Raw genomic sequence first — 24101 nt, 5'->3', positions numbered from 1 at the left:
AGGGAAAGTGCATATTGCTGCATATGCAAAGAAGAGACATCCCAAACATGCACGGTGAGCACCGCGGCATTGACGCACAAATGGGGAGGGTACGAACGCGGTCGCGTACACATCATTGATCTCAACCATGCGACGGATGTTGCTCTGGCCTGCCATTATTCTCTTTTTCCACCTCCAGGTGCCTTCCTCCTCCAACGCTTGCTTCCCTCGTAGTGACAAACATAATATTGCTGATTTGACAAATGGGGCATGTACGCTTGCACGTAAAAAAACTAATTTGCCCATGCATTATCCCGATGAATACTCGACTGCACTGAAAATGCAAGATGTAAGGCAATATCAGTTACAGTAAATTGGCTTTGTTTCCTTGGAAGTTCAGAAAAGTCTAAACATTCAGAAAATTCTACTTAATATGGTACATTCTGTTTGAACAAATGTTTTGCCAAGTGGCTTGGTTGGCCTGCAACTGGCAACACAGTATGCTGATCCCATGCGACCACAGCAATTTCACGGTTGCATATCGATGGTGCAAAGTGCACTTGTAATTTAGCATTGTTGCATGGAAAGTTACTGAGGGACAGTCAAAACCAACGATAGACCTTTTGCTTCCTGCTTGCGTTTACTTCATATAGTATGTCTGATTGCAATTTTTAGAGTGCAGCTCTTACGCACCCATTTCTGCAGCGAGCGCTGGTGTTGTCCCTCGTAACTGAGTGAACAAACACAGCGAAGGATGAAAGCGATTAGGAGCGCAGCGGGAGATGAAAGGGGCCATGGTCATCTAACTATTCTTAATTTGTCATTGTAACTATGAGCAGAGGGGCCGATATCGATACAAAAACACTGTGCCTCTATGCATAGTTTAATTTAAAATTTCAATTTGAAATAGTGACCGCCATGTGATGTTCGGAATTTTGGGGCCACAACTTTGTCATCTGCTCCAAAACAGTCCGAAACCTGACCGCAAAATTGATGGCATAAATTTTACATAGTAGAATTAACTTTGCTTTTGCAGTGCATTTCAGCTCGTGATTAAGGCAAAGTGCGGCTTCTCGTAGCACTAAAAAAGTTGTCATCATGGCTCCTTCAGTGCTTATGGCTGCTGTGGTCATTGCTGCACATATAGCGCTCAAGATAGCTGTAACATGCTGCGCGTAATGTTGCACAAACGTATGCATTACAGGTATGCAGGTTACAAGTAGCACACACTCAGACTGCACTTTATCTTTATTTGCTTCGCAGGCTCTTTGTGAATGTGTCAAAAGAGCAGCTGTCTCACTGGGTCTGCCTGCAGCCGAGCAGCTCCTGTCTCTTTTGGTTCAACTTCACGAGGCATGTCCCCAGGCAAGTGTCAAGCTGTGTGCTGATGTGTAAGCTTGTGCTACTGCCCAATTGCCTGATCCCATGCTAGCATACTAGGTGACGGCCGTAGTTGAAAGGATGTTCCACATTTGCCGCATGGCCGCAAGTGGCACTGGCTGAAACTCCTGGGGCTCGATCTAATCATCATCATCATCATCATCATAACAACAACAACAACAATAATAATAATAATTACAATAATGTTCTCCAACTACCCCGGTCATGTACTAATTGTGGCCATGTCGTCCCTGCAAACTTCTTGATCTAATACACGTCCACAAATACTTGGGAAAGTGGACGGGGGTACAGCTGTCACCGTAGCTCAATTGGTGGGGCATTGTGTCAGTCATATGAAGGTTGCGGGTTCAATTCATGCACTATAGTTTCGTACTTAGCAGGCAATGCTGCAGAGGCTAGGCAAATGGTGCAACCGTGGAAGTCTCACTCCGTGCATTTTGCAGCACAGTTTTTGATCTGCAATGCTTCCTGCAAAATAGCTGCTTCGCATGTTTTAATATGTTCATGTTTTGGTCGCAAGCGCAAGCTGCGACCAAAATCACATTACTGCAACCATTAGTTGCAGTAATGTGACACTTTGTTCATTCGGTGTATAGTTTCAGAACTGGGACATTTTCCATTTAATAAATACGTTATGCTTCGTGACATAAAGGTATGAGACTTAATGTTACATCAAATTTCATGGCACATAACTGTGTCTTTCTTTCGTTTGTGACACACTTTTTGGTCACAAAGCAGTAAAAGAAGTTTCTCTAGCCTTAGTAGTGTTGTCCACTACCTATAAATCTGATTACGAGCACAAATTTGCCTACTGATATCTAGTGTCATCTGCTGTACTTTCTTTGGCATTGGGATGCACGATGAAAAATAGTCTCACATTTGCTCTCATTCCACTGTGTACACATCTTCAAATGCTCGGAAGGTGTAAGCCTGTGCATTTATCTGTGCGGTACGCTTTCTTGGCAGGTATGCACCGTAGTGCTTATTTTGCAAACTTGTCATCTCCACAGGCAAGCGTTGTGGAAGCCTGTCGGCCACTACTGTTGATGTTATCGATTCCTGCTGACAAGCCTCACCCAGCTGCAGCTCCAGCACTGGGACGGATCTGTAATGCAACCTTGTTGCCGGCGGCAACATCATTTAGCAGTGCGTACCTTCCAAGATCTCACGTATATATATATTTGTTTGCTCAAACCAGCATTTGAACACACATAAAATAAGCATTAAATGTTGGGGCTATAGCTTAGAGATAAAGGGTAATTTTGATTATGTGGAGCTTTGTAATGTTTGCTCTAATGTTAGTGCGCAACAGTTCTTACACTGTGCCTTTATTGAACGCAAATGCCAAGGCTGAAAATCAAACTCTTTACTCTTTTCTTGCCATCAGTGTACTATATCCACCAAGTCTCGGGTGCAGTTCTTGAAAACTTTCATCAGAATTACCTGCTTAAATGCCAACTATAATGAAATTTTGGCCCACAAGAAGCCTAATTTCAGATAGTGCGATACATAGCACAGCCTCAGTACAAAATTTAACATTTGAAATGTGAGTGGACGTGTCACTCCTTGGCATGTCTTCCGAGATTAAGACGTGCTGGGACCTGTGATGTTGCATAAGCAGTACAGCCTAAATCGTATGACACACCGAAAAGAACTTGCAAGGTTTTCACGAGCTTCACTCGGAAGTCTACCCATCTGCCTCGGAGTCAAGGCAACTGTGTCTAGAAATTTTCGATTTGAGTTAAGCCACAGAATTGAACTGCTCAATGTGGCCACATACATCTCCAGCTTGAACTTGCTAGATAGCGAATGAAGAGAAACTGAGGCCTGTGTGTGCAAAACACAGTACAACCCTGATTATACAACTTTCTCGGGACTATGCAAGAGCATTGTATAATCCAGGTGTCTTATAATCTGTCCAACAAAGATTGTCTATAATACGCATTTTTGCTCAAAAGAGTTGTGAGGAGCTCCAACTTAACCTATAGGCTAATTAATACTCTGCAGGACACAGAAACTAAACCGCCCAGAAGTAAATGCAAAGAGAATACTGCATTGCAGTTGCCAATCGCTCTTTATTCGAGAGATTTAGCATACCGTGATTGTGATCTGTGCCTGCCAGCATGCTAAGACATTTTTTTTTTCAGATTTACAAACTTAAAAACTTTGGGCAGTTTCTCGTAGACTTTCTTTTTTTTCTTGAGCCATGCACTGCAGCTGTCTTTCAAGTGCAGCAAAGCCCGCAAGGAGGTCACCTAAGGCCTCATTGCCTGCACAACTGAATCATCGAATGTTGTCGATGCAATGTAGCAAATCCGTGAACATAGGCACAAGCACAGCTGCATCTGTGGTTTAGTCCTCATCCGAAGCGGCAGCCAGCCGTGTCGGCATGATACAATGACCACCGCAAAACTGGAAACCAGATAACAGATGTGTGAGAAGTCTGGTGTGCTTGCGTATAGACAAAGCTCGGAACTGCATGTGTGAACACTTATCTCTGATACGAGCAACGTGACTTCCAGTGACTAATTGATTCAATCTTCGCACACGCTTTCACGCTACTCTGTGCACACTAGAGCGGTATTCTTGAGTGATAATTTTCAGAGATAGTTTCGCTTTCGCAAGATATGGCAACGGACGCATTGAACTGTGCAGCTAAGAGTGCTGTCAGCTGTATATGCAAACGGGTCCAGTGAGTGGAGCAGGCGCTGCTGACAGAAAATGCAGAGCGAGGGAGAAAGTGCAGTGAGTCAACAATGAAGCCGGGCGGCGGTAGAGCGATGTGAAGAGAAGGAAGAGAAATAAACTATGTGAGGGCAAAGGATGCGAGGGAAGGAAAAAAGTAGTCTAACAGGGAGCCTGGAGAACAGTCTGAGCTTTCCGCATGCGAAGGGGTGCCCTACCCTTCCTGATGGAGGGGACAGCACTGTGAGGGAGCTTCCAGAAGGTGGCGATGCTTCTCATGTGTCCACCATAGGGTTTGTAGTTTTGTGTGGGTCATCATATGAGACAGGACATGCATAATCTCACATTGTAGAATTGGAGTTTTTAACGTGTTGTCTCTAGTCTCTATGGAGAAGTCGCTGGGACTGCACCAATTTTTTCGTAAAACCCATGACATTGCAAAATCAGAGGACATGTGCGACCAGCGTTCCACTTTATGTCATGGAGACAATCACAAACCTCTTGAGCAACCACTACCTTAATTTACAAAATATGCCATGCATTTCCTTTGCAAAATGTTCTTCAATCATCGCTGTTGGTTTTCACTGAATTGCACAGGCCCTGGTTAGTCCTGAGGACCCATTTACATTTTGCACGGTTACTTCCTTACCTGCTTCGTGTTGGAAACCCCCTCTTCTTTTTTTCATTGCCGTCCTCTTCTCAAGCCTTCCTCTTCAAAGTTTCCTTTTGCATGCAGTGGTTTATCATTACCTTCTTACTAGTGCGGTTCATTATACACTGCGAATATTTGTTTCCTCTTGTTCACATCGCAGACTTTCAAGAAAGCACAGCTGTCCTGGAGTCATTTTACCAGCTTCTTGGCACTGTAAGCATCCAGGCAAATTATTCTATTGGTAGTTACTTTCAGCCGTTTTGTGGGTTCAGAGGTTAATAGGCGCCTGTGCAAGTTTGTGTAGGACGGGAGCCATGGAAAAACCGGGCCAGCACATACAAGCAGATTGCGGTGGTTGTTTATACAAAAATTAGGTCACAGTGGAGCAATAAGTTACACTCCTGACAATCCCTAAGCTTTTCTTCGTCAAAATGTGGTACAGTTGTTGCTGAAATCTCGCATAAAGGTGGCATTGCAGAATTTCTGTACTGTGCCAACTGTCTTAAAGGTCGTGACGTGCTGCCTTCTGTGAGTTAGGAAGCACAGAAGGTGCCACATGCCGATAGTGTGTCTGAACTACTTTTGTAGACAGATATATCGAAACTGATCATAGCATCAGGGCTTTTGTGAAGACATGAGGTTTTTGTTAAGATTTCATTGACGCCCACCTTTAATTGTGCAATTGAAGCACGCTCTAAAGTTTGTGAATCTAATGTCAATTAGTGAAACTTCATTAACAACATAATTAAGCATCCACCTCTTCAATTATAACCTGGCTGGATAGACCTGATTGTACTGTCTGCCATAGGCAGCTAGTAAAAAAACTAGCAATACTGCTAAGGGCCCAGATGTGTATGCAGTACTTTTTGAAATATGCTCTTAAATAAAATGAAGTGAAAAATGCATGGCATAAAGCAAGAATGACAGACAGCTGAGCTAGTTGGTAAGGATTCATTATGCAAAAAAGAAGTGAGGCGTGCAGACAGGACACAAAAGTAGAAAAGTGGACAACACAGTGTTGTCCACTTCTCTACTCTTGTGTCCTGTCTGCATGCCTCACTACTTTTTTACATAATGCATAAAGCAAGTTGCTAAAATGCCTCCACTCCATAACAGCCAAACATTCCAGTAAAGGCTCCACCCAGAAAACTGCACTGGTTCTCTGTGCCTCTGCTGTGACATCACAGAAATGAGCAAGTGTAATTGGCAGGCACATTTATGCAAAATCTTCTCAGGTTGTGCAGTGGTGTACTCATGACTGCATTCTTAGGTTGTTGACAATTATAGGTCATTTATGCAAGCTGCATTTGAAACATGATTTGTGCCCGCACCCAAAATACTTATTAGGACAAGACCACATTTATAGACTCAGTGTAAGTAATTGAAAAATCTTAATTTTTGCGTTATTTTGTTTTGTTCCTGTCTGTATTCACTGCAAGAGAGACGTCAAAATAAAATTTAAATTTTTGCACAGAATTGTCACCTTGCAAAAAGGTTGTATAAGGCTTAGCCTTTGGTGAACTTAAAGCGTCAAATGTAAAATGGTGTCACTGCAGCTTGCCCGCAAGGCTGCTTACCTGCTGAGCAGTGATGCCGTCAACCTATCCATGGCGTTCCAGTGTGGTAAGCTGCCTGCATCATAATTTTTGCTTGCTTTAGGCTTTACTTTGGACAAATTCAGATGAACAAACAAAATGTGTGCCTTATCAGAAGTTTCTTAACAGAAGTGATCCACAGAAAAGAAATTACGCTATTACAGGGGCACCCAAATATATATTAAAGCGAAAGGGTATGTGAAGTGAGGAGACATTTATTGCATATGCATAATTTAAAGTCGCCCTTGTTTATGCCATTCAGTAATTTTAGATGCTGTCACTGTGCAAAGCTGTGTGTTTTCACAAAAGCTGCTGTTTCACCTAACTCGCTTACAAATCCTCTAGTGCCCTCGTGTTGTTGAATAAGAATGCTCCAAGGAATGAGAGCATTATCGGCTGCATCATGTGTAAACACCACTGGTTCTTGCAACTTCTTGACAGTTTCCTCACCATCACGATGAGCCTGCAAAGGCTCCATAAGGACCTCTTTCAGTCAACGCTTCTGTGGTGTCTACGGCACTGCAGGTTTCTATGTCATCATTGATATTGGAGTTGTTGTTTATGCCCATAGAAGTTTGCGTCATTAGTATTAAAGAAATTGCAGCAGAGTCAATGAGTTGGAATCCTTACACAGCAAAGCTTTTGTTTGAGTGTATATAAAGAGCTGAAACAGGAACACGCGTGAGCACACACACGTGCACACATGTGGGCGGGTGCAAATGCACAAAAGCGCACACAAATTATACCGAGCCTTTTGTTAAGCATAGTTGCTAACTACTAGCGAGTACGACGAACACCTTGAACTCATCATGGTTTCTGAGGCAGCATGTAGACATGTACATGGCGCAGTTGGAATCCATTCTATTTGTGAGAAGCGCTTACTTCCTCATTACTGTGCAGGCACACGTGCGCGAAGGTGAGCCTTCTGGTTCTTTTTTACTTTCCCTCGTACGGCTAGCACCGCAGGATGGATGGATGGATGTTATGAGCGTCCCCTTTGGAACGGGGCAGTGGGTTGCGCCACCAAGCTCTAGCTATTATACTGCCTAATGTCCTACCCATGTTAAACAATGCAAAAAAAAACAAAAAAGAACACTATGAACTGCCACACCCAAATTTTCTGATCCCCTATTGCGAACTGTGCTTTTGGACGTCTCCGTCTTTTGTCGTTTCGCTACTTTTCTTCCACCAATCCTCCAATCGCCTCTTACTAATGCCTATTCGCGGACATGTTTGCTTTACCACTGCTCCCGCTGAACCCAAGGGCTTCAAGGAGGCCAGTGGTGCCTAAATCGACCGCTGGGTAGACGTCTTCACATTCTAATAAAACATGCTGCATCGTTTCCCCAGCTTTACCGCGTTTCCCTAGCTTCGCAGATGAGTGAAGGCAAGCACCATCTGGTGCTGCTGCAAGGAACTCAACAGAATACGCAGCCCATGTGCTTCGTTGTGATCGATTGGCCTAATCAGCAAGGGAACAGCCAGGCTGCAGCCATGCTCACGAATCCTGGCGAGGTTTGCAAAGAAGAGCTTTGCTTTTAAAAAACCATGGCAGCTCATGTTTGACAGAACTGCCTGCAGAACATAAGATGTGCCACACAGACAAAGAAAATGCTGAACTTCAAGTGGCATTTACATGTTCACCTTTTGGCTAAATGTCATGCTTACTAGTAGTTTACCAAGTTCTAACAACTCTGACCATCAAACAGGCCTCTTGAAAACTTGATTTCTGTTGAAAACTTGAGTCCTGACTAATGGATTTCGTGAAGAGTGTTAGCTGCATTGTCCACATATATCTCCGAGGGACATTGAAGAGACACTTTACCGCGCATAGGTAGTAAACGAGTATGGTATGAGCAGTTTCGTTAAATTGAAGTTGACTATCTTGATTATCGCTACCCTCCCCTTTTTTTAACTTCGTTCAGTATTGTACTCTTTAGTTCAATGTCAACGTTCCTTGCTTCTGTTTAAGCTATCGTGGCCATTACACTTCCTGAGAAAGGGACAGTCAAGGCAGCTGCACTGTTCCTGGTAAGTCTATTCCGTTGTTTCTTTATTGCTACTTTAATTGTTACTACTTAATAATTACTTTAAAGAGGACCATTAAGTCAGTGTAAATTGATAGTGTTCGTTAGAAACTGTATTTTGGTTAATTTCATGAGAGGTTGATAATCGGAAGGAAAAATCAAGCCCAACATTTTTTCTTGTCTTCAAGCCGAAACACCCTGCACCACAACGTCAGTGTAATGTCACTGATTTTAAAGAATTTTCTCATATTCTGGCCATTGTGGATAGTAAACGTTTTAGCAACTTGCCACGTTCATTCTTTGGCTTCTTTAGAATAAACATAGTCCATACTTGCCAATATAAGAAATTAACTAGACCAAACCAGCTGGCTGTCAGTCTGAAACCTCGCTGCGAACTGGTGCACGAACCTTAAAGTGGCATTGCCGCCGCTCTTTTATTCATGCTCTCTCGTACCACACATTCTCTCATGGTAGGAGTTGCTTTCTTGGTATTGTAGAATAAAGTACTAATTTAGTACTATACAGCTCAACCTGTCTTTCTTTTTAGTGTCCCTTCAAGACTTGTTCTCTTGTCGAAATGTTGGCTTCAGCAACATTCCTCATTCTAACACGATTAATCACTAGAAACAACATTGTCCTCCGAAATTCTTGCATTATCACGGGTGTGCTTTTGCACGATAACAGGGATTTGATAACAGCTGTTCGGCAAAAGTGAATTACATGAGAATGTAAATGAAATTCTCATGGTAGTAAGCACTCCCTCCCTTCTGACCCTGGCCATGGCATCTTGTCATGGCAGAAGTCCGAGTCTAAGCAGCGCAACGTCATAATCACAGAGCTACCAAGCCAATTGAATAAGTGGAAGAAATGTGAAATGAAAGCAATGAGTTCGAATACACGTCTACGATACAACTCAGTTTCCGTGAACCTTTTTTTTTTTCCAATTTCTTTGTTGCTTGCTTTTGAGCTGTCAAAACGTTATCGCTTTTTACTTCCTGTTCTTATGAAAAAAGTTAGGCACCTGGAATTGACAGCGCTTTCTTACGCAGGAAGATTATTGACTATATTTATTTTACCAATGACATGGAAAAATTGGCTGCCCTCCTACCTCCCGCACCCTCCTCCTCCTCTATGCTAACACAACTAAACATGCTTGTTTTTGAAAGTCTTGCTTTTCTTCATCCTGTTCCATGCGCCAGCAAATTCTTTTTCTGCCATTGTGGGTGGGGCAGAGTAAGCTATTTAAATTCTGCGAAGGAAAGCAATTTCATGAACCACACATTTACATTGAGCAGCTGTAGCAATTGTTGCCTCCACGAAGACAAGTGCCATTGTCGAAAGCCTAGCTCGAGACACACTCCTTGTTCAAACTACTGTCGATCACTTCACCTAAATTGAACAAGGAAACCACTATGTGCAATGCTGTCGCGGCGCAGCTAGGGAAGTGATGAGCAGAGGAGGTGGGTGTGCACACCCGTGTGAGTTCCTGCTTTGGGAGGGGAGAGACAAGCACGGGAATAGGTGGAGGAACTTGGCGTGGGGTCGTCTGCGGGGGCAAAATGCAAAAGCGCTCATGTACTTACATTTAGGTGCGCACACGTGAAAGAACCCCAGGTCATCAAAATTTCATCCTAAGTCCCCCGCTATAGCATACCTCGTGATCAAATCGTGATTTTGTCGCATAAAACCACAGAATGAAAATGTTTAATTAGATGTTGAAATTGATAAATAACTGATGGACTTGAAGAGGTGTCTTGAGTGAAGACATATTATTTGTGGCCCCCATGGAGGAAGTAAACAAAGCTGAAGGAGCATGGCATCAGTTAGCTAGCATCGGTAAGCCGACCTGCTCTGAAACCGTTCAGCTTTGTCCTTGGGATCCATCTGCATGTTGACTCTTGGGAAGTAGGCTGGGCCTTGAACGCATTTTTTTGGTTCGCGGTAGCGTTTAGTAATGTCCTTGTTGCGACCCACACCCACTGCCACCCGTTGTACTCTCTCCCATACTTTTCTCACTCTCAGCAGCTAGAAATTACCGCATGTGTATTGAGTGGTGAGAGCCTATTTCCCATGAAGCTTTTCCATGAACATATTCACAAAGTGCACATGTCTTTGAGTAAATACAATCCATAGGTGAGCTCAGCAGCAGCACCTTTTTTGTTCTTTTCTGCAGGCTGAGGTGATCCAGCAGAGCCAGCAGCATGTGTCACTTGTACAACTTGTACAAGTAGTCAACGCTTACCGGTTGTCCCTTCTGGAAAGGTGTCTCATGGTGTGCTTGTTTTGCTTGATTTCATTTTACGAGTGATCGCTTGTGTGGGCTGTTCATTTCAAGCACTGATAGTGTCGTCCACTGGCAGTGTACAGGGTGTGTACAGCTCCTTGAAAGCCCTCGAAATATTTTTTACCAATGGCCATTAAAATTTCTTGAAAACAGATGTGCTCTTTTAGTATTCCTCAAGACCGAGATGTTGGCTAATCTTTTGCAGCAGCCCTGAAACACTTCTTGAACATAGTAAGAAAACATTGCTGATCTGTATAAGAGGCTCCTGTGAACATGTGAGCCAGATATTATTGCGCTGCATGCAGCAGTGAATTTAGAATCTGGTGTCAAAAACTGAAAAAAATTGCTTGCCCTTGCTTCTGCAACGTTGTCGTACAGCGTCATCTCAAGCAGCTGGACCTACAAACAGCTATTGGCTGATTTCCTGATGGTGAGATCATTCTCAGTATTACGCAGTCGCAAATTTTTAGTTAAATAAATGAAACATACGTCTGTGATCTAAAAAAAAAATAATTTCATGTTTATACTGCTGCATTACAAAAAAAAAATTGGAGGCTTATCAAGGTTAAGCACAGTGGATGCGAAGCATCCACTGAGCTTAACCTTAGCGTATCCTTAGCGTTTGGAGGCATCTTGACCGCATACACGCCCGACGCAAAGACGCTGGCGCGGTTGCGGGCACAGAGACTGACGCGACGGCGGGCGCGCGCCGCTTCATCCCTGGCGTGACGTCACATATCACGTGATGCAGCGATGGTGGCGCCGCCCCCGCATCGCGCGTGACGGCGCGAACCGAAGCGTGGAGGCCTCCGCCGAACGACGTCCGACGGCGCGATATGAGGCCCCATCTGCAGCCGGTGTGACGTCACCACGTGACGTCGCGTGGTGACGTCACATCATGTGATCTCACTTCAGGGTCAATGGTGGCCAGCCACTGCCGGGAGGCGACCGACGGCGCGATATGAGGCCCCATCTGCAGCTGGTGTGACGTCATCACGTGACGTCATGTCACATGACCTACTTGAAGGTCACTTGAAGGTCAATGGTAGCCACCGCCGGGAGGCGACCGACGGCGCGATATGAGGCCCCATCTGCAGCCTGTGTGACGTCATGTCACGTGACCCCACTTCAGGGTCGATGGTGGCCACTGCCGGGCGTTGTGCGAAGGCCCGAAACCTACGTTAATATGCTTCGCATAAAAAAAAAAGTTTCGCATATTATCGTCTGCTGCATGTGGCCTTAAAGATAGCAGTGATGTGCTACATAGCGTTGTCTAGCACGGCTGCCACGGGCTGCTGCAGCCATTGCCGCAACGATGCACGGTTAACCCTTTTGCCACTGAGACACTATACTTTTGGGCAGGGCTTTGCTCCCTTGACTTCTCCCCTGTGTAGCTTCCACCGCGCTAGTGGAGATGGAAAGAGAAAGCCGCGAGTTGGTGGTATAACTTCACTTATGCTTGAATGACTGGAAAATTCTTGCAGCATGAGATTCATACAACGTCATCCTTTAATAGCCATGCCATTCTATGATTAGTTAGAAAAGTGTTTCAGGGTGCATTTAGGGATACGAGAGGGTAGGTGCCCTACTGGTATAGGCCCGAGCAGCGTGCATGCAATGTGTATGTGCCTATTTGTATATGTATGCATATACAATTGACCTCTGTTAATTTGACCCTGACGGGACTGACAGAAATGATTGAATTGTCTGGAAGGTCAAATTAAACAAGATGCAGAAAAAACATCAAAACACACCTCTGATTCATTTGGCACTGTTTGCCAAATTCTAACATGCCCCTGAGTCAAACACGCTCCTGCTTTCTGCGCGACCAAAGTAGGAAACGAAAGTAGAGATAACATTAAAGCTTCTAAACAATGTAGAAACCTATTGCACATCTGATTTTTAGCAAGGAAAATGGGCAAGGGTCTAATATGTGTTTGACGTAATAGTTCTGCGGAAACCCACAAAGTGAAAAGAAGTAATTAATAAAGGGAAAATGAGACAATCACCAAATTGTAGCACTTTCTACAAAGGAAACCCATACGAGTTCCTCGAAAGAAAAGCTTCACAGTTTGAGGAACATTCGTCCTGGTCCAAGACTCAAACTCGGGACCACCGCCTTTCCGGGGTAGCTGCTCTACCATCTGAGCTAACCAGGCGGCTAGCAGATGGCAGGGTGAAGTCGAACTTGTGAACAACTCGAAGCAAACGTTTCTGCAGAACTATTATGTGAAACTCTTTCCATCTGTCAAACTCTTGCCTCGAACCGGCATTATTGCGAAGACGACAGACATGCATTTGCGAGATTGAAGTGGCAACAAGCGAAATTTGCTGCAGTAAATGTACTTCTGAAATGCACAAGGCTGGTTCATTGACATAACTCTAGTAGCTGGAGCAAGATGTCTCAATTTATTTGACTTGCACTGGAATGCCTGTTGTATTCACGGATAGTGTAATGCACTGCATGTTTATGAACTGATTGCATGCAAGTTAAATACCCTCGATAAATGGACCGCACAGAAGTGATTTTCCTGTTGTCCTGCCCTAGAAAAGAAGTGCAAGGAATACTGAATGCCTGTCTTGTCACCACAGGTGGTTGGTGGCGGTGAGTCACCACGGTCAGCGGTAGAGCCCATGGCTGACGTGGTGCTGGCACTGACCAGGCAGAACCTGCAGGCCACCACCCAGGTCATCACGCAACTGCTCTCGCAGCCAGCTTTTCCAAGTCCACAGTTGAAGCAAGAACACAGAGTGCGCTACTTACATCTGCTACTTAGGTGAGATCACTGCCGTAGTAGTGTTTGGTTCATGCAAAGCAGTGTTGGTAACTGCATATCATATTGACCGCAAATAAAGACGGGGACAGAGGGAGAGAACACATAAACAGCACGGGCGGTAACTTTCAACTGTTTTATTCACGGCAGCCCGTGGGCATATATAGGCATATAGAACATGCGCAGATCGCAGCAAACAAGAACACTCATCAGCCTAGCGTGGCAACCAATTATAAACAAAATCTATTTCCGATTGAAACAACCTAATGGAGGTGTCGCTAACACAGCCTTGGCCTTTCTTTTTTATGTAATAAGCCTTCATCAGTTCGCGTGCAGTCTGGTCATGGCTTCTTCCCAGAATCTTTATCTCCTTAAAAAGAGGTGCACAGTGACAGGCATTGCAGTGCGCAGGCAAGTGCACCAATTCATCTTTCGTTAACTTTTGTTCATGTTCCCTGGCTCGGTGACACGGTGTCACGCAGCATGCGAGGTAACTGCTTCGGCTTAGCAGAAACGGTACCCCGGCAGCTACCAGGCATCTCACAATGCTGGCACGATGGTGCGCATCACCAACGACATTGCAGGACTTGCATCTCAATTTTGCACAAGATGAGACTGAAGTTCATAGTTTGAACTGTGCTGTCTGTTGCGCTCAGATCATTGTATGCACCACAATGCATTATGTGCACAACTTCTTGCAAGAACACTGGTGTTTTTGTGCACGGTGGTGATGCCAGCAGCGCAAGGCAGAATGCTGCTCTGGCTCAACTGCAGAGTTGATGGAGCCCGGCATGACAGTGCATACACTTGGCTTCGTCACTTTTGCAGCCGAATGCACTGTGCGTCTTTGAGTCTTTCTAAACTTCCATGACTGGGCCGCACATGGCACTTTAAAGGGGCACTGCAATACTTTTTGAGCGTGGTAAGGAAACATTTGCAATCTGTCGGCAACGCTGCCATGAGCATGCGAGCAATATTCTTCTGCATGCAGCAGGGAGCCTGCAATCTCACATAAAAGACCACTATCGCTCTCCTGCAACTTTCATGGCCTCTACTATATTGCCCCAGTCTGTCATAGTCCATGTCAGGGTCCATGTTATTCCTCACGTTGTAGATCTCATAGGACTTGTCGTTGCCAACTCGTAGTTGCCAGCCGTTGAGCAATTGTTCATGCGTGTTACTCTCAAGAAGAGGCTTGCGCATGCGTGCAAACCCCTCCAATCTCAAACGTGGAAGCTCAAGTTGTTCACGTGTCTCTCCCATCCTGTCATTGCTCCATTGTCGTTCTCGGGCACCTTTGTCAGATTATGGCCTTGAAATTCTACTATGTGGGAAGAAAAAGAGAGGAGTGATTGGCAGGGCATTGCTATCAGCGTCACACCAGCTGAGAGTGTTTAGGAAGAATGACAGAAGTAAGTGTTGGACTTTTTACATAATGCAAAACCACGCAATAAAACAGGACAAGTGAGAAGACGCGGACGCAGCACTGACTACCATCTGCTCTTTGTATCTTTGCTATTATCAGATCTTCTTTGAAAGTTTCTTTGGAACTATAATCACTGAAAGGCATCGCACACACCGCTATGTGTTCTCAGGTTTGAAAAAAAGGCAATAGAGTGTTCTAGTTGAGCGTCCTTACAGTACGCTCCACTCTGAATTGCCCCGCTAAGCCACAGCGGAGTGGCGGGTGATTTTCACGTTTTCACGGAGCGTAAAAACGTCAAACTAAAACACTCTAATGCTGAACCCCTTTACCCCTTGTGGAGATAACTGGTGGTAACAGAATTGTTACCACCAATTGCGTTGTCTAATCACTGGTGTGGACTGCATGTACAGCTGGTGATACACATGAAGACACGGTATATAGTACTCGCAGTGATATGTGCGCTTCATCTGTTTATTGTCTTCCTGTTGCGCTGCAGGTTATAATGACTCAACACAAACTAGCCTGATCTTCAGTTCTGTGTGTACACGTGGCTGGAAAATGTTTTTCTCTGAATGCAGGGAGAGGACCAACAAGCGCCTCATAAAGGAGGCACTCGTCGAAATGAGCCTGGTGTGCCGGGGACTCGTGGGCACAGAGTACGCAGCCCAGACAACGCAGCCATTCCCGTAGGCTGCTCAACGAGCTCAGTGATAGAGAACAACTTTTTATGGTGGGTTGGGTGGTTCTTGTTCAACATAAAAAGGGTTTCTGTGCGAAAGAAACAAATCCACAGTAAAGGTACACGAAACGACAGGGCGTAGTGCGTGCTTCCAACTTATTGAAAGAAGTATCAGCAAATGAATAAGCAAGTAATCAAATGCCTTTTCTGTTTATCCCGAGACACGGTCTCAAGTGTGCGAGCGTGTCTTTCATTTTCATCACTGACAAAGATGCTTTATTTCCACGTAGTCATATTTAACAGATTTAGCCTTTAAATCTCTGACCCTTAGAACATTTTCTTGGGTGAGGAGGCTCATAACTAAAGAAAGAACAGTAAATGAGGATGAGAAGAGCCATGCCAGTTGTCATCTTGTTCTTGTTTTTTAGTGCGGCTGCTTTCTCCCGACTCATGTTGTTGTGTTAGCATAGACTGTTTATAACATAAGTTGTTGGAGTCTTGAATTTCCGCATTATCACTGAAACATTTTTCAAAGGTTGTGCACATGCAAAATATGTAAATCAAGCATGTGTGTGTGTCCTGGAATTGAAGCTTACGACCAGGATGTGCCCTCACTTTCATTGGCAAGGTGGTTTCTCAACTTCCCAAGTTTTGTACCATCACTGCGAAGCATTTCGTTTACTCTGCACTAAACTGCAACTTTGGGCGCCGACTCTTGACACGATGGCGCTGGTTAGGCATAACTGGGGAGCATGCAGTCGCGGGAAGCTTGCCCTTTATGTATGTTGGTACGAGCAGGCGATTTCACGGAGATCTGACTTGAGATCATGCACGCAGACTGAACTGATGGCAGCTCGCTTGAAGTGGAGTTCACAGTCGATCAGCTGGCAACTACCACGAACACTTATGCTGAAAGTTTGTATGGGCACGTACTGGTAGGAATGGCGAAAGCTCATGTGGGGACAATGTTCCCAACTGATGAATTTGCGGGACACACAGTTGCAACTGGCAACGTCGCGGAGTCAAGATCACATGTGTGATATTTGCACTTCGCGATGATGCGCATCGTGCCAGGCAATTGCAAAATGCACTCAGGGCCGCGACTGATTTTTTTGTGATGCTGGAGTTGTAAAAAACAATTAATTGATTTTACAATCAAAGTTAGTATTCCTGGCCTGCCTGATAATCCAGACATTTGTGCAACCCCATTTGTTTCCAGAAAAAATCATTCGAAGACTGTATTTACTTTCTGCACACAGACTGAAGAGCCAAAGAGCAACAATATGCGTATGTTTCGTGCGAACTGCATGGCGTTGACAAGTGGTAGGAGCAAAAGGCTTCTCCATCACCTAGGCTAGCTTAGGAAACCCCTGCACACCCACTGAACCAGCATGCTGCCGCCACATTTTTTGTCTTCTTTTCCCCTCCATTCTTTGTTTGCCCGCTCTCTCTGCGTCTCCTCCTCCTCCGCATCACCCTAGTCGCTCCCTCATTGGCCTGCCTATCTCATTGAGAAGCGTGCTCGCTGCCTCTTTTGTCCACATTATAGCCGGTATTTTGTGTCACGTGGCTGAACTATAAGTAGTATGCGTATACATGGAGTTCTATGGGAAGGTAAACGTGACTGGGGAAAGACCACATTCTATCCTGTCCTGCAGTATAAGTGGTGACGTTATAATTGGTCTGAGCTGTATATGATACGAGGCACTTGTAATAGCTTGCTTATATATTCCTTTGCCAACACGTCCTTTAGTGAAGTTGAAACTGTGCGCTACGTCCCGTCATTTCATGTGCAATTTCTGTGTATTCGTCTCTTTGCGCAGTAACTATTCTGTCTGTGATATCATTCTTAGTACATTCTTTTCTTTTTGTTCACACATCATAGCAGACGACAAAATCAGTGTGCTACTGACTTCTAGTGCTCATCAACGCATTTACTATTGTTGTGAAGATCTCAGCCACACTTCACACCGTGAGACCCTACTGTGTACAGCTGTGTGTGGATGAAGCGATAGCAAGACTGTCCAGCAGATTGCACGTTGTTGCCAAAATTTTCCCGTGTGTTCACGAGTGACTCACCTTGTATTGAATGTCTCTCCACTCAATGTTTCAGCTCAACTCCAGAAAGTCAAAGGCAGTTGCTATATGTCAACAATGAGCTTAGGCAAATTCTGAGATAAGTCAGGCAAGATTACCATCTGCTAAAGTCAAGGCAGTTTTCTGCTTTAGCTTTGCTCCTAGGTTCTCCACCAGGCACAGGGACAAAAATTTGTACAGTTGTAGCAGACTTTCAATGCATGGAAACGAGCACCTTCTTGTCAGCTTTTTGTACAGATTAGGTATACTGCACCAATGAGCAGTAACTGCTCTCTTGGCCTTGTTTCCTTGTACAGTTTCATAAAGACGTTCACTACTGAAATTGAAACCTTGTCTTTGTGTTCTCTTATTTCCAATTTGTTTTTCTTGTTAAAAGAATCTGCAAAGTGCAGGTAATGTGTGTGGTGCTGCATATTGAGTTAGCAAAATCTGAACTATTTGTGTGCACTTCAGATGTTATTTTGCAGGTACATTTTGCATTGCCGCTCTTAAGTCTTATGCTTTCTTTATTAAAGGGACACTAAAGAGGAACACTAAATCAGCTTATGCTGATGAAGTATTCTTTGAAAGCACGATTGCATTACTTTCACTATAATAGGTTGATTTTTTGAAGAGAAAGTTATTTTTCTGAATTTCGTGCCAAAACCTCAGTGCTGGTACGCTGGAGTGTCATCGTAGATTTCAAAGTACTTTTTCGTGTTTGGGCGAAGTTTGCTCAATAAAAGTTATTGAAACTTTCTATGTTCAGTACTTTGCTTCTTTAGAACACAATGTATAGTCCATTTTTACTGAGAATGAATTAACTGGGCCTTAGCAGACGCCGTCAAAATTGATGATGTCATGGCAGGCTGACGCAGGAACTTGAACGCAGTGATGTTGCCCATCCTTTTCTTTTTGTCTTTCCTTGCCTACCAAGCCTCTCATTGCGGTAATAGTGGCATTTTTGGCATTGTAGAAGGGTAATTTACTAAAATGGGTGAAGTCATTTCTCTCTTTAGTGTCCCTTTAAAGTTTGAAGCCTGCAATTTTGTTCTGTACCATGACTGGAACATTGTAATGGGTCTTTTTGTCTTCATTCCTCATCATTCGTCTGATCAGCACAGCAGCTTTGTCGCCACCAGATTTGGCTAGTGTTGTATAGTAGGTGTTTGTAAAAATTTTCAGCAGGTTTATTTACTTTAGCAAGTAGTGTCAGCTTGAACAGAGCATGTAGGAGATTATCGCATAGTCTTCAGCAGCAACCCTTGCAGCTAATGAGCACATTCTGGAATACAGGGTATGCACCAGGTGCAGTGTGCACTAACTTATCGCAAAGTCATGTGCTGTGAAATACAATCCGCCACATGATATTCCGGAACACTCAAATGTGTGGCTGAGCTCTGTGGAGCACCAGTGAGGCTGCCATGGCCATGCATCGAAGAAGGCATCGAAGGCGCAGTGAAGCTCAGGCGCAGTGAAACTTAGAGGCATTGCTTTGTGTCGCCTGCAACTTTATTTGTGCCTGGCAAGCCTGCGTCTTAGTGCTGTGAAGTAAATTTTGCTTTCAGTAGCATGTTGCCGTTGCGGCAAGCCAACCTTGAGTTTGCGTGCCGCATGCAAACGGACGGCGGTTTCACCAGCTCAAGCCCAGTACGCTGGCTCATCAACACCAGTACCATCGGCATGCGAAAACATCGTAGCAGACCACACGACGTCAGGCCTCCAGGCATCGCTGGGCCTGGAGGCGCGAGGCATCGCTGGGCTGCTGATTATTCATCCCTAACAGTCCTGGACTGCCCGAGGCGGTGCTTTCAGCCAATGAACATTGCATACGCAGCCCTGGGCACTCCTGAGCAGTCCTGAGCATTCCGGGATGAAACATTGAAGAGGCCCATCGTACCTGTGCAGGTTTTCTTAAAGGTGTGACTGCAGCACTAACAATCGAGTTCATTCGAGGAGTGTGGCTGTACAATCCCATGTCCCGCACTATCTTGTGAGTGAGTGTACATTCTCATTAAAAAGGTGCTGTTTCAAGTCGCCACCAGCTGTGGCGGCTTGGTAGTGGCCTTCTGCTGCTGAGCGTGAGGGCGTGGGTACGACACCCGGGTACCATGTCTTCCAAAGGGAGCAGAATTCAAAGCAATTGTGTACTCAAGTTTGGGTACACGTTACTCTCCAACATTTTGAATGAAGTGTTGAAAAAATATATACGTTTCTGTAATGCCCTTTAATACCAGATATTCAACAAAATTCTTGAATTAAAGGAGAAGCTGTTGGTAGTCGAATGCTGCTGCTACCATTCCTACTGCATTCTAAACAATGCACCATGTCCACACAAAACAATGCGCTCCCATTCCCTGCCCATCACTGCCCTGAGCTCCTTTAGCCAGCATAACATTGAGGATCGGTGATGTGACTCAGACCACCAATTTGACACCACCAATTTAGGAGTCTATGGCATAGAGGTTTCTGCACTTACTAGAGGGCAACTCTGGTGCTGCAGTCATTCAGCCACCATGGGAATGATGGGTAGCACATGGATCTGTTTGATCTTCGTGTTTGGGGCTTCAGAAGTTCTTGTGGATTCGTTTAGTATGCTTCATCTGGGCCTAAATTGGCCTCGGTTTCAAAGCAATTTATATATTTTCTTTTAATGCAGGGGGTAATAAGACTCTGCAAGCACACATACTCACTACTAATTGCAGTGATTCAACTTGTCCGTGCTTCCGTGGTGCAATGGTTTCAATATCGGGCTTCAGTGCTAGTGGTAATGTTTGTTTAATTATATATAATGCAGTACTTTGTTAAAAATGGTCACTGTGCAAAGTCATGAAGCCATTAAAAGCCGGAAGGACGAAGTTTAGGCAAATTCATGTATTACCCACCATTCCCCTGCTGGCTGAACTGCCCTGCTTGCAGCTGCCATAGACACGAAGTCCACAGTTCCCTCTAGTAATTGTATGAAACTCAATGGTCCATGGTGCATCAGCAGTATCATTCTCCAATACCACATTGTGCCACACTGCCCCATTTGTTAAGGAATGCAAATGTCTTGTAATTCACTGGATAGCCCAGTGGCTATGGCGTTATGCTACTGAGCTTGAAGCTGTGGTAGCCACTCTAGGTGTGGATTCAATCCCGGCCATGCCGCCCACCCCCCAATGGGGGCGAAATGCAAGAACACTTGTGTGCTTAGATTTTTGTGAACATTAAAGGAACCCCCAAGTGGCTACAATCTGAAGTCTCCTACTATGACATGTTTCATAATTATATCATGGTTTTGGAACCCAAACCTTCAGAATGTAATTAAAGGGCAGTGCCCTACTGTTTACTGCCAAGTGATGGTGTCTGAAAAAGCATAGTTATTGAACATTTTCAGGTGAAGACTTGTGGCATGCGAAATTGTGCAGGGACCACCGAGCATATTAACATGGCAGCATTAGGACGCTCATGCGAATGAAAACCTGGCCATGTCCGTTGGTTTAGTCTTGGTGTGGGAGAGGAGGAAAGTCTGTCACATCATAAGTGGAAAGGGGAAAAACATAGAAGGGAGGTGAGAGAGCGTGGTGGTGAGAGTGTTTCCATCGAAATGTGCTGCGGTAGCCAGGCTCGAACCCAAGGCCTTGAGCTTAGCAGTGCAAGTTTACTGCTGTTTTGAAGTTGGGGACAGAAATGCTGTACGGGTTTTCTGTACACTCTAAAAACAGTTGCACCCTTTGGGGTGTTTTTTGTCCCACAACAATAATCGTCATCTGTCTTGCCCGTGTTTCTTTAACGCTGCGAGCCCGGTACTTCCCAGTCACGAACGGCATGCGCGTTATCAGTGTGACGCAGCATTCTCGACAGGAAAGTAGCGAGCGCCGAGTTTTCAAGAAAGGAAACGCAAGCAACGCAGATAGCGATTATTGTTGTGGGACAAATATACACCCCAAAGGGTGCAAACAGTTTTTAGAGTGTAGGAGGAAAATGCAGGAAGTACTTCCAACAAAATTGTGCATTTTCAGTTGCAGGTACAAGTGTAACACTGTTTGGCTCAGATGTTCATGACATTGTGCAGTAACTAAATTTGTTTTGCCCCGAGCAGAAATTGTTTCAGGGCCCATTCAAAGAAGTTGGAAGTGTAAAAATTAATCCGGAGCCTTTCAAAAATCAAATGGAGTTTAACAACATACACTACCAGATACACGATGGCGTGGTGCTCCGGATAAATTCCAACCTCCTAGGGTCTTGCAGCAAAGCTGTTAGTGAGAGTCTGCGATGATATCTGTGTAGCGGCATGTGATGGCAGGGTCAATATCAGATGTAAGTGCAATGCAATGTGGCAGATCCCCGAATTTGCTTTGAAATGTGTAGATATAAACTATAACTATAAAAGTTACCTCATGTATGTATCGTTCGAACAGGAAACAACTTATACAAAGTTTTATTTAACTTATAATCCTTTATATTTACATCTCATGTCGTGTTATGCTGGCCCCGCGTTGGCCAGCTAGAAGTTTCTACGGCTTCAACGGTGAAAGCCAACAGTGTGGAGCTGCAACGTAGCCTGTGTGGGAGGCATTACTGTCGTCGCAAAGAACAGACAGCCATGAGGACGCAGCAGCAAATGCTGCCGGGTTCGAGTGAGGCTGCGAGCCAGCAAACAGATGTCTAGTAGTTCTGAATGGTTCGAAAACTCGCTTGTAGAGTTTTGCTGTCTTCGATGTATCAGTTGTCATGCCGGTGTGCATCTGTGAGGGGCTTTTTGACATGCACATAAACATAGGCACATGGTTTTTTTTGCATTTTGGCCTTATTGGAATGCACTTAGGGAGCCCAACCCATGACCTTGTGGTCCACACTAGAACCAGCATTGCCATAGCTACTGACCAGTAGATTTGCTGAATTTTTCGATATTTTGTGATTGAGTGATGAAGCTCTGGAGTCTGCAGAGTTCTGTCAAGTGTCAAAGAATAGAATCTATTGTTTCTAAATTTTGTACCCTTTCTACTGCTTTCTGTGAAATAACCAACTTCTATTTTGTGTGAGCATCAAGCGATATGTGCCTTTTTTATTTGTAGGTTTAAGGATTTAGGCAAAATGCTGAACACTTCAAACAAGTTTTGGAAGTGCCTCAGATGACATCCTGTACAGTCGCGGACAGAATAAAATGGACCACGGTATCTCCGAAAACGTTCAATTCCCGAGCAGCCTGTAGCAGTAACCAGTAAAACTGCCCACAACGTTGTTCGCATATTCTAGTCGAGGTCCAAAATGCAAATACCAGATTGCGTTGTGAGGTTGCGGAGATATTCCGCTTTTTCTTAGATTTCATGGTCCATAATATTCTGTCCGCGACTGTACGTAAGTTTGAAGGCTGGAACAAGGTGTCCTTTTAGTAGTTGTGGCATCCGAGATTTCCTGTGCACCGTGCGGTTTTTCAAATCACATACTGTGCCAAGGAATTTGGAGCTGATTGCAGATATCAAATTGTAGAACTAACTGGATTCATGCTAGTAAAAACTGCCTTTAACACTTTCAGCGTCACTGATGTGCCGGTATGTTTCCGTGCTTGTCCCGCCATGTTCCCATGACATTGCGACTGTTAGATGTGAATGCGAGGACCAGTCCTTGATAGCATTTGCCATTATTTGTGTCATTCTTGCGTTTCCGCATGGCAAAAAACAAAAACAAAAGAAAACTACACATTGAAAGTATCTTTTGCCAGCATAAAAATTTCTTCAGGTTTTTCAAGCAAGAACCTACTATTCTTTTATTAGCTGCAGCAACATTGCGTAGAACACAGTAAGGTCTCTCTGATTTCCCTGCACTAAATTGGAGTGCAACACGCTTGTCAGTGATTTGACAGCAGCACGTACCATTTGCACTCGCTACTTTGGAAATGCATGTGACGTGAGCTCTTGGTAGCAGACAGGGTGAAGCACTAGTCGATTTACGGTGCGCGGATGGAAATATCTCCTGCATTGGTTGCAACAGCTCCTCCAGCTGGTATAAGCAGAAGTAAGAAGTTCGATGCCGGGCTTGTTATGCACCAAGTTGCTTTTGTTCGAATGGCTTTCTGTTGGGATGCATTATCTTGTTATAAAAAAAAAGCATCCATGGTACCCATGTAGTATAGGCGATGTCTTAAATGTGGCGGCCATAATGTGTTTGTCTCCAGAATCGCTTCTGCTGCATGCAGCCCACAAAAGCACAGCCTTTAAGATCAGCTTATATTGCTCAGGAGGGCAACTGTCGCTGGGGTGCAGATGTGGATACCACCTATTACGACTGTGGTCATTATTTCAATGACGAAAAAGAAAAACACCCTTGCCTTTGCTACATGTGCATTTATTGAAAAGGCTCACTTACCTGTAGCGCACGAGAGCTCATTTGTTGCTGCAATTACACAAAGTGAACTCGTGCTGCATACCGCACTGTCAAAGACTGGTTCAGAAGGTGTAGCCAAACTGAAGAGACCTACAGCCACTGAGCTATCGGTGCAAGTCTGAAGCTGTCCACGGCAACTTCTTTCATAGCCATT

At 44.6% G+C, this 24101-nt stretch overlaps 1 protein-coding gene across 2 annotated transcripts in view; it reads left to right on the top strand.

The window, feature by feature from the left end:
* cdm (importin-13-like protein cdm) overlaps positions 1-17927 on the top strand; it is a 43210-nt gene extending 25283 nt beyond the window's left edge. Inside the window, exons 14-22 of one of the 2 annotated variants that reach the window (XM_065431761.1) lie at positions 1243-1344; positions 2391-2526; positions 4878-4930; positions 6274-6340; positions 8285-8343; positions 10513-10611; positions 13216-13400; positions 15402-15553; positions 17388-17927. In XM_065431761.1, the coding sequence (XP_065287833.1) occupies positions 1243-1344; positions 2391-2526; positions 4878-4930; positions 6274-6340; positions 8285-8343; positions 10513-10611; positions 13216-13400; positions 15402-15513 (813 nt within the window). In that variant the 3' untranslated portion in view covers positions 15514-15553; positions 17388-17927. Of the gene's footprint in view, positions 1-1242; positions 1345-2390; positions 2527-4877; positions 4931-6273; positions 6341-8284; positions 8344-10512; positions 10612-13215; positions 13401-15401 lie in introns of both variants that reach the window. The other variant, XM_065431760.1, reaches the window with a different exon arrangement.
* The last annotated feature ends 6174 nt before the right edge of the window (positions 17928-24101 follow it).

The sequence above is a fragment of the Dermacentor albipictus genome, chromosome 9, assembly GCF_038994185.2.
Source record: "Dermacentor albipictus isolate Rhodes 1998 colony chromosome 9, USDA_Dalb.pri_finalv2, whole genome shotgun sequence".
Taxonomy (NCBI): domain Eukaryota; kingdom Metazoa; phylum Arthropoda; class Arachnida; order Ixodida; family Ixodidae; genus Dermacentor; species Dermacentor albipictus.
The sequence above is the reverse complement of the archived record's forward strand: the minus strand, read 5'-3'. Positions and strand labels throughout refer to the sequence as shown.